This window comes from Corvus brachyrhynchos, unplaced genomic scaffold (assembly GCF_000691975.1).
Source record: "Corvus brachyrhynchos isolate BGI_N302 unplaced genomic scaffold, ASM69197v1 scaffold202, whole genome shotgun sequence".
Lineage (NCBI taxonomy): Eukaryota > Metazoa > Chordata > Aves > Passeriformes > Corvidae > Corvus > Corvus brachyrhynchos.
Window position 1 is genome coordinate 4,638,820 of NW_008238132.1, and position 15,361 is coordinate 4,654,180.

Below are 15,361 nucleotides of genomic sequence, written 5' to 3' on the forward strand. Positions count from 1 at the left end.
ATTTCACCATGATGATAGTCAAGCAGTGGAACAGGCTGTGCAGTCGGATGGACCTTTCAAGACTCAACTTGATAAAGCCCTGAACATCTGGTCTGACCCTATCTCTGGCCCTGCATTAAACCAGAGGTTGGATTGGAAATCTTATGAGACCTCTCCCAACCTGAATGAATTGCCCTGCTACACTCTGATATAACTTAATGATACATAAATAGTTGTGGAACTTGCCTGAAACCTGTGAGAACCAAGCACGCCCCAAGGAAAGACCTGTTTTTCATAAGATGCAATTTTTTATTTTGTAAAAGATTTAAGAATTCTTTATCCCCTAACTAAAAAGAGATCAAACAAAATCCATTCACTATAGGAAATACCAAGTTCTGTTCTAGAACCAAAAGAGAAATATAATGAATATGGTCAAAATAGAGTGAGCCCAGGTATGGATCTTCCTTCGATGGGGAAGTTAAGGGATGGTACCTTTCTGATACTGAAACATCAGACACAAGATGTGATCACATATTTTTGCTTCTCCCGTCCCGGTCACACCTGAAATCAGCTCTTCCCAGCTATTTTCTTATGACCTTTGCAGCCCTGGGATATTTACCAGCAGCCATTGCTTTTCCCCAGATCCTTTTTTCTTCTGTTAGACTTCTTCAGCTAGGAATAATTAGCTACTGTATTAGCAGCATCTTGAGATGGGATATCACCAAGCACAGGGCCCCCACACCGCTCATTAGGCTCTGAAAGAGAAAAGATGGAAATCAACTACAAATGCCACAGTCAGAACACAACAACGGACCGACCGCTTGGCAGGCACTAGAAGCTCCTGCCCTCTCCCTCTGGATCACCAGCCCCAGCCTCTGTGCACACATTTCACAGCCACTGCAGAGGCATTCCAGCAAACACTCATCCTTGCCCGCTGAACAAACAGCACCACGTATGAACCTGTCAGACCACTAAAAAGCCCTTCACAAATTAGGTCTTATCAGCAGCTACACAGCCTCCTCAGCACGAAGGCATCAGCTGAAAGAACATATTAAGGGATGAATATGATTTTTTTTTTTCAACAGTTAACAATTAACTGATGTTGCAAGTTTCAAGGAAATAGTCGTCTGCTCTGAGACAGAAAGGGAAAAGAAAATACTATGCAATGACTTACAGAATGGAGCCTGCAGAGATGCGGAAAAGAAAACCTAACAAAGCTGACGATGATGCCTGCTCCTCAACTAACACTGCACCCTTGGCTCACAGAGGTTAGTTAGCTCAAAGCAAAAGTGCAGTATCTTTTTCTAGCTAAAACACATTGCTCTCATCAGGTGTCTGTCAGACCATGAATTTTACATAAGGGCAACTTCTGGCAACTTCTTGCTGTTGCTGTCTTTGTTTGGGCGGCTCACCACATTAGAGCATTGCTCATTGGAAAGGAGGCTGAACAGGTGACAGGTAAGAGGTGTGAGCAAAGTCTGTGAGCTCCCAGCACTTACAGCAGGGGCAGAAAACACTGGGCTGAGGATGATCACATACACACACACCCAAGTTAGTCTTTGTGCACCAGGTACACGGGACTGTGGGTGAAAGAGGGCCACATTAATTTTTTTTGGTTGTCAATAGCCTAAGGGGTCTGATCCAGGGTGTTGGGTACCAGGGGCAGCAACTGACCAGGAGCTAACAAGTGTTCAGGGAGGTCATTAGTGCTGTGCAGGTGTATTTCAGTGACTTGTTCAGCCCTAGAATAGCTATGCTGACATTTAAAAACTACTTGAAAGATGATAATTAAGAGGTTTCCAACCTAAGGATTCACCTTTAGAAAAGACACAATTAACATAATTGCACTATATTTTAGCTTAGTACCTCCCACACTTTTCTTTTTTTCATTTGATGTGCATAAAGTGTGAGCCAGAAAGTTTTATGTTTTAGTTCCATGATACTGTACAAATCATAGGAACATGAATCAAATCAACGGCTGTAAAAGTGAAGAAAGAGCCAGGCTTAGACAATGCTCTACATTTTTTCGTACGTTGTAATTTACAAATAACCAGTATACTAGACTAAAAAGCATTTTGTCCAAATCTACAGTGGGTCTATTTAAAAGTCAATATTTATCAACCCTTAATATTTGAATTTGCAATTCCAATTCTTATTTGATCTCCACTATTCATTATACATAACATAAAATATTTTTATCATAAAATTAGCTTTTAAATAACATCTACAAACACCAAACAAACATTGAATGGAAGTCCTCTGCAGGGAATGTGACTAACATAAGGCAAGGCAGCCAAGATTTATATTAAGTTTTTAAAAACTGGGTGTCTCCTGTTCAGCTCTTTAAACTTGTACTTAGCCCTTTCCACTGAGGCTATAAACTTCTGACCACAAACATCTATTTTGAGGTTAGGGCTGGCTGAATTATTCCTTGTCAATAAGTTATTTCTTATTAAGCAGTACAGCCCTCCTTGCCCTTTATGGATCATTGCCAAATCAATCCCATTTACAAAAATATATGCTGAATAGCCCAGATGAGAGTGGTTCACTTCTTCTCCTGACCAGCAGCCTTGTTGCCTTGATGAAGAAAGGAGTGTTTAAAAGCCAATGGTGATGAAATGCCCCTTCATACCTAACCGTGTGCTACTTGCTTGTCCCCATAATGCCTCACCTCAACTAATGGGGAGGAAGGAGGTACTGCCCCATGGTTTTGGGGCAAAGGCATCTCAGATAGGCATAGTAGGCAGAAAATGGGTGTTGAACTCTCTCTGCTATCCCCCTTACCCACGTTTTGTTGCTTGGTGAAGTGTGTACCAGGTGACATGCTCGGGTCTGCTGCTGAATGCTACACACTCTTCTGCCCAAACCCACACTGCAGTCGCATCAGTTCTGCCAGACACTGAGCTAGCCCAATGCACCTCAGCCTACTGGGAACGACTTTTTGGTGTTTGCCTTCTGACTTGTTGTTCACATATTTCAAACTCTGGTATACTTTCATTAATTATTTACAAGTATTTGTTAAAGTCCTTGCAGAGGAAGCAGCACATAACACTATGAATATGAAAGAAAGCAGAATCAGTGGGTATTTAACAACATGGTGAAACTCATGTTGTGCTATACCACCAGATCTGCCCAATATGACGCGGAAGTCTGCTCGAAACACACTCTCATAGCCCACCCTAACTCTCGGCAGCTTTGTTTTCTCTCTGACCATCAATCTACTGTTTTATCAAAAGTACCTGGATGCAGTGCAGGGTGAACCAGGGGAAAAGCCATAAAAGAGAACGTGAGGAGCCTAAAGTGGAACTAGTTCTATCTAACCAAGAACTGCTGCAGGCTATTTTGTCAGTGGAAGAGAGCTGAATAACAAGCATAAACGAACCTATGAACACTGTATAATTTGCAGTAAGCTGTAGGCAGAACTAATGCTCCATCCTGAAGGACAGAGATTGTAGAAACTAGCTCTTTTAAAAAGAAAAATATTAATTGTGAACATCCCTTCTAGTGACAAGTCAGTGGTTACATTAATACAGAGCAACATAATATGGCTAAAATAGTCTCATAGGCATTTCACACCTGATTTATACTCAAACATTAACTTCTGTTTAAAAACTTCTGAAAATTTATATAGAGAAAGTTTCATTAGTGCTTAAAATAAAATCAGCTTTGGGCAAATTTCAGCATTTCTGCACTATTATACCCTTCATGACACTGGAAACAAAACAAGCAAGGAAAACCAGCCCACTGTCTAAGTAATATAAAAAGCAAGATCCTAAGTTTGATGAGGAATACATCTACTAGCAAAGATTCTTACTTTCTTAATAATAAATTGAATCAGTGTTACTGTTTAAACTGGCAAGAAAGTGTAAGCTTATGCAGGGGTCTTGTGTAACCTGAGCAGACATTAACCAACACCATTTTACAGGCATCACACCTTTAGAGTGCATTCCTGGTTTACAATTCACTAATGCTCCTCTGGGCATTAATGACCTGAAGATATATGTAAAAGAAATCTGTTGTTATAAACACTCGTGCATGGGAGTAGCTCTACTCCAGGGGAGTAACTTCAGAAGCAAATAAAGCTATAATCCTGATTTACAGGAGAGAACGAATAAAATATTCTGGGCCCTGCTATGCCTTGATGTTTGGGAGAGGCAGGGACATTAATAAAAAACTTCCTGATTTGACAACTTCTGATTAACAAAATTTTGATGCCAAACATTTTGTAGAGCGATTTCATGTTATACTTTTTTGGTGGTCTCTCTTTTTGAAGATGTAATGCAAGTACCGGTCCTTGGGCAGTGAATTGCAAGAGACATTTAGACTTTGCTCAGACAAGCTGTCAGGAAGATAAAGCACCCTTGAGTCCATACCAATGAGCACTTCTCAGTCATAGCAGTCATAGCAGATTGTACTTAGTGCACATATTTTATACCAGGCAATTAAATGCAGTTACCCAAATGAATACAGAAGTTGGTTATATATTGTGCATCAATTATCACGGGCAATGAATGCCATGAGACAAAGAAATTAACACAACATAAAACTAATTCAATAACAGCAGATTGTGAAGTTAAAACCCTACCCTTTAGATATCCATAACACCACAGTGAGTTACAACACAGAGCGAAGCTGATTAAATGCACCACGCTAATGAGGCTCTTTGGAGTGCCTGGGTCAGAGGCCAGCCCTGGGATGCAACGAGGAGGTTCTCTGCCCAACTCTGACACTGACCTGCTGAGTGACCTTCAGTCACTGGAGCTCTTTGTCTAATTTTTCTGATCACTAAATCCTTCAAGGAAAAGACTGATGGCATTAACCTTTTGAAACCTGGAAATACAAGTCACAAAGTCATTAAATGCTGTTGGTGCTGATTCTTGAGGAAACACAGACGGGAAGGAGCAATTTGGAATCTTGTGAACTGTTACATCTAGGTGAGTTTTCCAGTTCTTTAAAGAATGGCAATTTCAAAGGGTTTGTTACTGCTCACTGTGATCCATAGGACAGTGGTCATTAGGTTGGTCACACTCCACCTGACCTGCCAAAGTAGGTCATTTATCAGGCTCCCTCCAGCTGTCTTCTAAAATATATCAAGCGTTTGGTACTGGTTCTTCCCAGTGATTTTGTTTCTCCAGCTGCATACAGGACCCCCAGTAAAGATGGGAGAAATAGAAAGAAAAGCTAGACAAGGATATGCTGTAAGTCACTGTTAATTTCTTTCTGACCATCTTACGATGAAGAAGAAAGATGGGGGTAGCAACAATGAAAATTATATTTTTCTGCCATAGCTATCCTACCTGGGCTGTATGAAAAAAAAGCATCTCCAGTGTGATTCTAAAGATGGCTTTAAAAATATTTTTGATGGTATCACATATGCAGTGTTTCAAGAAGAGGCTTTGTTTTGCACGGTTAATGGTATGCTAACACCTAGAAAACCTCATCTAAATTCAGAAATTCAAAATGAATTGAAGGAAAACATGTTTCTTGCAACTATTTGTAAAAAAGGCATTTACTTCAGCAAGTGAAAAATTACATCAGGTACCAGAGCATTTTTGGAACAAAATCTTTTTTTTGGAAGGGGATCCTAACTTATGCACCTACTTTATGTTTCACCTCCCTGCAGCTCTACTGGAAAGGCCAGTTGGTTTCCAGCATCTCCAGAGTCACCCTGTTTACATGGATTTTTCTGTCACATCTCCCTCTTACAGGAGGCCTTTGACAGCTGCAGGAACCAGCACTTTCCTTAAGAAATCAGCTTCATTAGGCCCAAGTTAGGGGAGATAAGCTTCCTTAGAGCCTGAATGGGAGCTCCGGTTATGTGCTCACTCACATAATCTTTCCAATTTTTTGTCTTATGAATGATTTAGAACATCTTCGTTCATTCTATATTATACCGCTAAAAACCTACATTGTCATTTTATAAACTCATAAAATATGTGCTACTGCATGAAGACCTTTCACTTTTAACTATGTACACTGAATATATAGGTTTTTCCATGATTGCAAAGGATCCTTTCCACCAATTTTCATTGAAAAACAGTTAATGAGTGAATCATGTCCATACTGATAGGACTAAGACAACTTAGACAAAAATCACAATATATTTACAGTTTCCCTCTATATTCAACAAAGGCAATTTTCACAAAACATATTTGCTGGAAGAACTGCTCATTTGAGATGCTGCTTTACTTAAATCCCCTGTCCCAGCAGTTCCTGAAGATAGCACATGGTACACACAAAGGCCAGACTTCCCTTGGAAAGCAGAACACTGAAAGATTTCAACAGAGAAAGAAAAATAAAACAAAGGTCTCCAAGATAAACAGGAATTCTCTTGTGATGCTCCTTGAAAGGTCACTCAGTTATATTTCATGTTAAATCCTGGACTTCACTGTCATCTCAGAGTGAAGTCTTAACAGGTTACAAATGTGGTTTTTGTTTTGCCTGTATTTTAGCAGCTGCAGTCTGATTATGCTGAAATCTATAAATAACAGAATCTGGAGGCACATTAAGCAAAGCATTATAGAAGTCCAGCTTACTTACTGAAAAAGCATATGCAGTTCCAAAATCATCTGGAACAGAAAAAAAACAAGCCAAGTTGCTGGCTAGCAATGCAGCACAGCCTTGATAAAAACAGGTCTGATTATTCCTTGAACACAAAACACTGTTGTGAATTGATGATTGCATCTCTGTTTTTCACCCTGCCAAGATGGCTTGCAATTGTGACTCACTTGCTTCCCATTTAAAAGAACAGTGACTTACTGACTAAACTGGGACAATCCTTTCTTTAAATGCTGCATTTTAGCTCCATTTATGTTTAACAACAACAAAATATTCTGAAATATTTTAATTATTTACAGCAGTATTTTAATAGCAAGCCTTTTATCACACTACTTTCTACTAAAGGTCAGTGACTACTTTAGAAACATGACATCCCACACCACTGCATTTCAGACAAAAGAGGAAGCTTCCAAAGCAGATTTTGAACAAACGCACTTCAACAACTTCATTGAAAGGCTAAATACTGAAATGAGAGGTGCTGGAATGCCTTCTTGATGCCATACAGTACCTGGGGCAGTCATTATGTATGGGCTATACATGCTATTTCTTATCTTTTTGGGCTTGAGAGAATACCTATATAAATGCACCACACTTATCAAATATCTTCTTTCATTCACTGTACCATACACAATGTCCTTGCTTCATGTTTACTAAACCTACATCAAGTAGCTGAAATACAAAGGGTTGTTTGCTTGAGTTTTTTTGAAGAAAAACTAAGACAAAAGGAAAAAAAGAAAAGATACCAAAGCAGGCTGGGACACACTGCCAGAAAGAGTATTTTAGCTTCCTGGCTAACCTAAAATGAAATCACTCCCATGTCGCCTCCTGAAAAAATGAGCAGCTTGACGCGTAAACTGTGTCTGTGGCAGAGCCCCAGGGACTCTGTCGTACAGACCATCAGAGGCACGGGTGCCTTGCTATTGAATTTCCAAATGAACACACACTGCTGTCTCCTAGTCTCAGACGACCAGGATACAGTTGAGTTTCACATGGCAACATTATGTATGGAAAGTCTATTTTAAGTAAGTTTTTGGAAGTTTCTAAAATGCATTCATTATCATTTTTCTTCTCCTTCAAAGTCTGTAGGATTGAACTCCTGGAGTTAAGGCAGCCCGTCTTTTCAGGCAGACATGCATAGGGGGAAAAAAACCTCCAAACCTGTCAATCAAACTATCTTCATATTTTTAAAATACACTTTTATCATTGGGTCAAAATATAGCAAGAGGTGACATCTAATTGTCCTTGGTTAAGTGCAAGGGTAATTTGCACAGCACATTTTTTCAGAGTATTAAAGCAATCTAAAGACATATTAATCAAAATTTTATGCAATACCATGAAGTATTGTCTCAGTGATGGCTGTTAAGTGAAAATCTGGAAAAGAGATTTTGGCTTGTTTTGTTTGTTTTAATTCAAGGTTTCTGGTGATAAATTTTGCTTAAGAGAAAAATCCACTACGTCTTCTATCAACTTACATCTGTCCTCACTCTGAAAGCTGCCATTCGCTTTTAACACACCACACTCAAGATATTTTCTCCAGCTACAAGCTCTAAATTGCCAGTGTGCTCCCTGGGCTCATTTATCTTGCAATCCTTGCATCCCTCTTAGTAAACCTCCTGTTCTCCCTTTACCTCATAATACTCTTTCTTGCTTTTCTTTGCATCATTTTGTTTCCATCCATTGGCTCCACACTCCCCCTACAACGTAGGCACCTTTCTTGCCTTAGTCTGCCACAGGCCATTCTCTCACCCAAATATCTCTTCACAGCCAAGACATTCCTGTTTGTTACACTGTGCTGTTGTATTAGGGAAGGGAGGGATTCACCTTGCCCAGCTTCTGCCAATGCAGACATCTATGCTTGAGCTTTCCTGCTGTTGTCATTGCCAGGGGGAGAACCGGATACTTCTGCCAGCTTGTTTCAGACACCTACCTTGCCAGGCAGTGAAGCTCACCTTGGAGGTGCACATCTCACTCCCCTGGCTGGAAGTCTACCCTGCAGTTTTGGATATGAACATCTGTTTTGTCAGACACCCATGGGATGAGATGAACTGGGCTGAGCCAAACTGTGCCTTGGGAGCTCAATTGTCACTCTGCTACCTGCATGCCATATGACTCCCAGCAAGACACTCAGTCTTGAGGGACTTGGCTCCCACTCCTGTCCTTTCCCTGATAACTCTGGCACAGTGAGCTGCAGGAGAACAGAAAGTATGACTCAGTTTGCACTAACTCGTGAGAATGTCCCCAGATATAGATACATACAAATTATAAGACAGAGAGAGATGACTTCCTTTCTGATTATTTTTCTGCCCATCCCCAGTGAATATGCCAACACATAACTATTAGTGTTTGACAGTGGGAGCTGCCCACTCTAACACATTTCCAGCAACTGTGATGCCCTACATCTGCCTTTTCTCTGGGGAAAAATTAATCCTGGACCTTTTCTTCCTACTTCCGAATGATGAACCCTATCTCCTCAGCCCCGTTTCTTTACCAGACACTTAAAATTCCTTGCTCCTTGCAATTCCTATTTTAAAGATCAGTGTAAATCACACACACCCCTTGGCCACCACAGTCCCCTGTTTCTGGCCACCAGCCTTTCCAAGGCTGCTCCTGGCTTTCTTCATCATTCCTGCCATATTTGGGGACAGCATCCATTTTTGAACTGGAAGTGAGAAGAGCTACAGGGAGTTTCCCTCTGTCCTTTCTGATTTCTGAGGTTGTTTGCTGTAGATAACTGAGGGAAACAATTAATATTTTCCACCTCCCACAGGAGGGAGCAGAGCTTCCAGGGTCTTTGTGCTCCTGCATACCCATTAGCTTTCCTTAGAGGTTGAATTAAGTTGCTAAGCAGAGCCAGGAATTTTGCCTGTTTTCTAAACAGTTGTTTATGGGATCAGTAGTAAGTTACATAAATTTAGGATTATCACATACTCTGTGGGCACTGAGGGAGAAGCAATCCCACAGTTAACATGAGGTCAGATCAGGAGAACAGCAGCTACTATGTGTGCATCAGCTAGGATCAGGCAACAAAAATTATTTCGATGCTTCTGCCTTGTAACTAGCTGTCAGGGGGTCAGGACAGAGGAGGCTAGAGCTGCAGAACGTGGTGAATATAATGATGCTAAAACCCCTCCTTCCCTCCAGGTGGTCCTGCCATACCCTTACCCAGACAGCAATCCTTTCACTCCCCTTTCCCTGAAACGCCTTCTTGTATGCACATTTCTTTGCTTCAATTTCAGTTATAATTCTTCAGGGCAGGAAATCATGTGGATTTTCCCTCAGGCAGGTTAAAACCTACTGGAAACACAGCATTCCTTGTGCTGTAATTGAACTGATGCTGGCTTTAACCAGGAGCCCCCTAGGCAGAGATGTCAGCAAGGCAGCACTGCTCTAAGACACAGAGACAAGGCCACCCCCTTGGCAAGCTTCTGCATGGCACCTTGTGCAGCCAGGCTTTCATCCCATTTGAGGCTTTTAAGGTGCCACTGTGTCATAAAACTGGGAATAATGATGATCATAGCATCCTACTCTCTCCTCATGCGGCCCCTCCACCTCTTTCACATAGTTAATAATCCTCTCACCCACCATTTTCTGAAGTGATATACATTTGTTTGTCTTTTCTTATTTGAATTACAAGCTCTTCAGGGCAGAGAATTTGCCTTTATCTATGTTGGTAAAGTACAATGTCAATTTACTGCACAATATAAATATTTTCTAAAAACAAAGGTAATAACAAGAATAATGTATTTATTTTACTGTAATACAGTATTTCTAGCCTTCAAGATACAATCAGAAACAACCCAAAGCCAACAACAAGACCAAAGGATTTGCAGAACCTTTAACCATGAAGTGGAAGCCATGAAGCCACTTTGTGAAACTTTGGTAAATTAGTTACTTATATTCATAAATAGCAGTAAAGCTCCTTGAAAATTGACCCTCTGGAAAATAGAAAGCAGAACATAACCAGTGTAAACCAGCTTCACATGTGTATTATAAGGGTCACAAATGGCCTCCTAGTTACTTTTTAAACAAATGCAATGTTAATACTTTCACTGAAACATTATGAATAAAGCATTTGGCCTGTAGCTATGAATATGGTATCTGATGGCTTTTGACTTGTTTGTTTCTATTGTCATCCAGAAAATTTATGTAGCATGCTCTCTTGGACTCAATCTTGACTTCACCCCTTGAACGTGCAGAGGATGTGGCCCATGTAGAGGGCTCTGGGGTGCAGTAGTTTCCGTCAGCTTCCCCAGTGTAACTTGATGGCTACCATTCACTACCCTCCCTCCAGCAGCACAGAGCTCTTCTGGCACACAGGAGGAGAACAGGGTGCCAGGGTCAGTGTCCAGGCCTCTTTGGCACCATCTCTGCTCATGCTGTTAATAGTTTCTTTGTTCTTTAAAGCCCTGAAGTATCAAATTAATCAAAATAATGGTGATGATGCAAGAGATTAAACTGACAGGAGTATGAACTGCCCTTGTTTATCCAGGTGATACTACAGGAAGTGCAAAGCAGATACATGTAGAGGACAAAGACCTGTTCTTTGAATTTACAGTCTGAGTAGAAAATGCTTTGTGAGACCACTATATTTCTGTCTAAAATATATGGTTTAATTTAGGAGTGCCCAAGTGACACTAGCGGCCTCTGATATATAAATGGTCAGGTTAAATGAGCTCTATGTACTTTCTTGCCTGAAGCTCAGAGCAACAGCAAGTGGAGCATTTTGAATGGGTCCCATTTGTTATTCTTTTAATTTCCTACTAATATTTCTTTCAGTAGGAAAGACTTAATAGAGCCCTTCTGCCTCCAAATGTCTTCCAAACTATCCAAATTGCAATTCAGCCAAAACAAATATGGGGTCTTCCCCGAAATGAAAAAGAGACTTGACAGGCATCCAGGAGATTCCTGTTCCTCATATAGCTCTGCAACACACCTTTAGCAAGTAATTTAAACCATCTATACCTTGATCCCCCACCCACGAAATGGTGTGATTATACTTTATCCCAGGCTTTATTAATCTTGCCTAGTCAGGCTGTTCTCTGCTTATGGGGTATGTCCAGCATCACAGGACCATGACCTGGGCATGCAGACAAAACAGGGTTGCTTTAGGTCGAGGAATATCTTTTCCCCATAAAAATCAAAACTAAAGCAGAGAGGAATAAACAAAATAAACAAAAAAAATAAATTATCATCATTTCCTATGGAATCACTGTTTATCTGAATGTGGAGAAAATAGCAAGTTTCCTTTAAAAGCACTTACAATGAAATTCACACTCTGACAGGTGTAAATTACAGCCTGTATCTCATCTTGTTCTATCTACAGCTCCTTTCATAGTCATGCATAACACCAGCGTACAAAAATATTCCTTCATGTGATCAAGCAAGTGTGAGCACATAAGATGCAAGCAAAATATGAGATTTAAAAAAAAAAAAGTTTACTGGTGTCTTAAAAGATAACTAAAAGTTTGTAATAATGTCATTTCTCAATCAGATAAGGGGAATTACAGTTGTGCTTGGGAACAAAATTCAAATAAATCCAAGAAACATTTTCTTTAAGGAGTTGCAGAGAACTGAGGTAGCTAAAAATAAATGACAGAAAGAAATAACAGTCCCAGGAACATGATTGTATTGTGCAATCACAGATATAGTAGATCACTTAAATTAAGTCCTGATCATAATGGAGTTGCTCCGTGGAATAGCATGGAAGGCTTTTCGTCTTTTTTCCACAGTACTTTATGCAAGATCTTCTGACTGCATATGCTTTACGACATCTAATAGATTACTTCAGGCAAATATCTACACACCATAGTAAACTCTGCAGAAAACTGGTTTCTTCTATGCTCATCTTTGAAACAGTGAACTCCTCCCTGAGTCTGTGCGTTGGTGACACTGCAAAGTGCATCACTGGCACACAGGGAAGCAGCACTGAGTTTGGGAGGAGTCACCAGATGGAGTTGTAGCACACTGTTGTGTTATTTCAGGGTTCGTATTTCAGGGTACAGACAAGATTTCAGAAATGGGTAGAAATTCAGTGTTGTTAATCTTCTTTAGGGCAACTGTGGCTAGGGGCAAGGAAGCAGCATATTTAGTTTAATTACATGGCCAGAAATGCCTGAGCTAGGAAATTCTCTCTTTAAAGCCGGCAATTTTCTTTCATTCAGGAATAGTTAAAAAGTCTTAATTGTTAAGCTATCTATACAAAGACTATACTTCAGGTTTACTACTGATTAGGTCTCTAAATGCTTATCAGCTGGTGAAGACTTAGTATCTGCCACAGCCCAGAGAGAGAAGCAATAATTTTCTAGATGATAAAACCTTTGTGGGGCACTTAAATTAAAAATTTGCTTGTTCAAATAGGGCATGAACAAAACAGCTTTGCATGATTTCTCAGTGAATGAAAAGAGATGTCATACCTGCTATGAATGGCTACAGGACTTCTGAAGACTCTGCAGACAAGATACCCAACTCATCTCTCCTGTCTGGCACAGGTTTTTGTACTTTAGAGGACAAGGCAATCAAGCTTTGACCCTTAGCTGCCTCATAATCAACATTTGTGCCAGTAAATTCAGTTTAATTGGAATTCATTCATGTTTCTAAGGGGAGTTTAATGATGGAAAGATTCATGCTTCATCTCATCTCAGTGGTACTAACACTCACGTATGCAGGTCCATCATTGAGAATGGCCTGGCCTCTGTTATCATTAATTGAAGCATATTAAGAGACTTAGCAGAAAAAAAAAAATCCAAATATGAAATGTCAAGAGACAGATCCATCTAGTTTCATATCCTGTAGTTATGATATATCTTAATTACAGTTAATTATGAGATATTGTTCCTGGTGGAAGATCATCTGACATAGTTTCTGTTGGTGATTAAACATAGAACAGAATTCAATACATTTGTTGAATGTGGAACCTGTTTACTGTGACTGTACAATTCTATCTAGAGTATCACTCCTGCTACGTAGCAAAACAGAGGAAAGTCACAGGTCAAAAATACTTCCCTTGCCTCATGATGCTTTAATACTCCCTGCTGCCTTCTTATATTTTCTGCTGCTGGCCTCTTAGGACTCTAGCACATGATGCTGCTCCCACTGAGGAGGGGTACAGAGGCTTTTCACTGGGCTTCAACTGAGCCACATCAGATTCTAAATGAACAGCAGATATAGGAAAAGGCTGAGGGGAGACAAGTGCTACAGGAATTGACCCCTGTGGAAGAACAGTGAAGCTGGACAGAGAATCAGTGAAGCCTTCAGTACCATTTGTGAAAGAGTAATCTTTGATTTATTGGAGGAGTGCTATTATCTGGAATCCTTTCCTCATACAGTGTAAAATACAAAAGTAAGAAACTCAGGCTGAAGGCATGAGCTCAGCTTCTGCTGGTGTCAATACGGTTTGCTCAGACCCATTGATCTATGGCTATATATGACCCTGAAATATGTTTTGCTGGGCTGCCTGAGATTTTTGCTCATGCTTAGAATAGAAATGACAGGATTGGTTTTATCGCTGAAAAGTAAGCAGTGCATATTTTCTGCCTGAAAAGTAACCAAATTAACATTTGTGAAGTAATCTTTTTTCTCACTTAAAAAAAAAATAGCAGCATAATTGGCTAGATTACTTGTACTTGGAAAAGACTTGGTTTTCACAAACGCTATGCACACTGGTTTCCTAAATGCTTGTTTACTTGGAACTGCAACAATTGTGATAAATCATTTGCTATTTACTCTTCAGTGCAACTACACGCTTTGGGCAAAGATTTTTTTTTGTTCATTATTTATTTATTTTTAAAAGCAAAACCACTCTTTTAACACATTTTTCCATTCCCAGTGATGGGTTTTATCTTTGATATGTGATCCAGTTATTTAACTACCTCTCCCATGAATTGTTTATACACCAACTTGGCAGCATAATTTGCATATCACAGGAAAGATCCCATTACATGTTCCCAGAGGTGCGGTTTCACTAGCTTTATCACTTTCTGCCACCTATGCACATCCCAGAAGCTGAGTGTCTGGTTAATCCAGAAAGGCTCTTCTTGGCTGCCAATAATAATTAAACATTAATGGTGCAGTTACAACATTTTCAGCCACTCAGAAGTTATCTGCCCATTGTCTTAGACAAATATAATAGCCAAAAAGATATTTATCTTTTCATACAAATTTTTCCACCACAGGAAAATCACAGACCTTTACCTTTAATGCATGCTGTTCAGCTCTTGCAGACTTGACCTGAAATAATTAGACAAGGAACAAATGCACGAAGAAAAAAAATTGGAAAGAGGTGAAACACGCTTAGAAGCAGAGTAACTGAACATACCACAGAAGAGCCAGAGAAGACATGGAGCTGGACATGGTACTTTCTCTCCAGACTATTATTTGGTGACTGAATGAAACAATGGCTCTAACTGCAGTCTTCATGATGATGAAAAGCCCATGTTTGGGTGTATTCCAGATCATTCTTCACCCACTGTATGAAACACTAAAAAATGACAGCAGTGTAACTTTCACTGCGAGGAGCACTTACTCCAAGAGCACTCTAGCAACATCAAAGCACACAATCACTAGGGATCAGGGCATAGGAATTAAAGGGAATGCAGAAACACACCACAGTCAAACACCAGTGAATTTCCTTGCATAAAGCATTGCTGCCTCCAGATGTTTTCCCAATAAGAAGACAAACAGTACTGTGCCTTTGTAAACAGAGTTTTCCAACATGCATTTGGAGGGAACAAAGCTTGCAGGTACCAAACCTTGTTACCTGTGATTTTCCTTCTGCAAATCCACCTTACAGTGAAAGAATAGGCACATGAAGTTTCAGAAACACAAA

General features: G+C 40.0%; 1 protein-coding gene across 10 annotated transcripts in view; it reads right to left on the bottom strand.

Annotated features, from left to right (window-relative positions):
• The window catches only part of ENOX1 (ecto-NOX disulfide-thiol exchanger 1), a 289,993-nt gene that overhangs the window by 135,931 nt on the left and 138,701 nt on the right, over positions 1-15,361 (bottom strand). For 5 of the 10 annotated variants that reach the window (XM_017733589.1, XM_017733588.1, XM_017733579.1 and 2 more), the window contains 2 exons: positions 14,852-15,013; positions 599-734 (listed from right to left, as the gene is read on the bottom strand). In XM_017733589.1, the coding sequence (XP_017589078.1) occupies positions 599-608 (10 nt within the window). In that variant the 5' untranslated portion in view covers positions 609-734; positions 14,852-15,013. Of the gene's footprint in view, positions 1-598; positions 735-4,713; positions 4,737-14,851; positions 15,014-15,361 lie in introns of those variants that run through there. The other 5 variants (XM_017733583.1, XM_017733581.1, XM_017733584.1 and 2 more) reach the window with 2 other exon arrangements.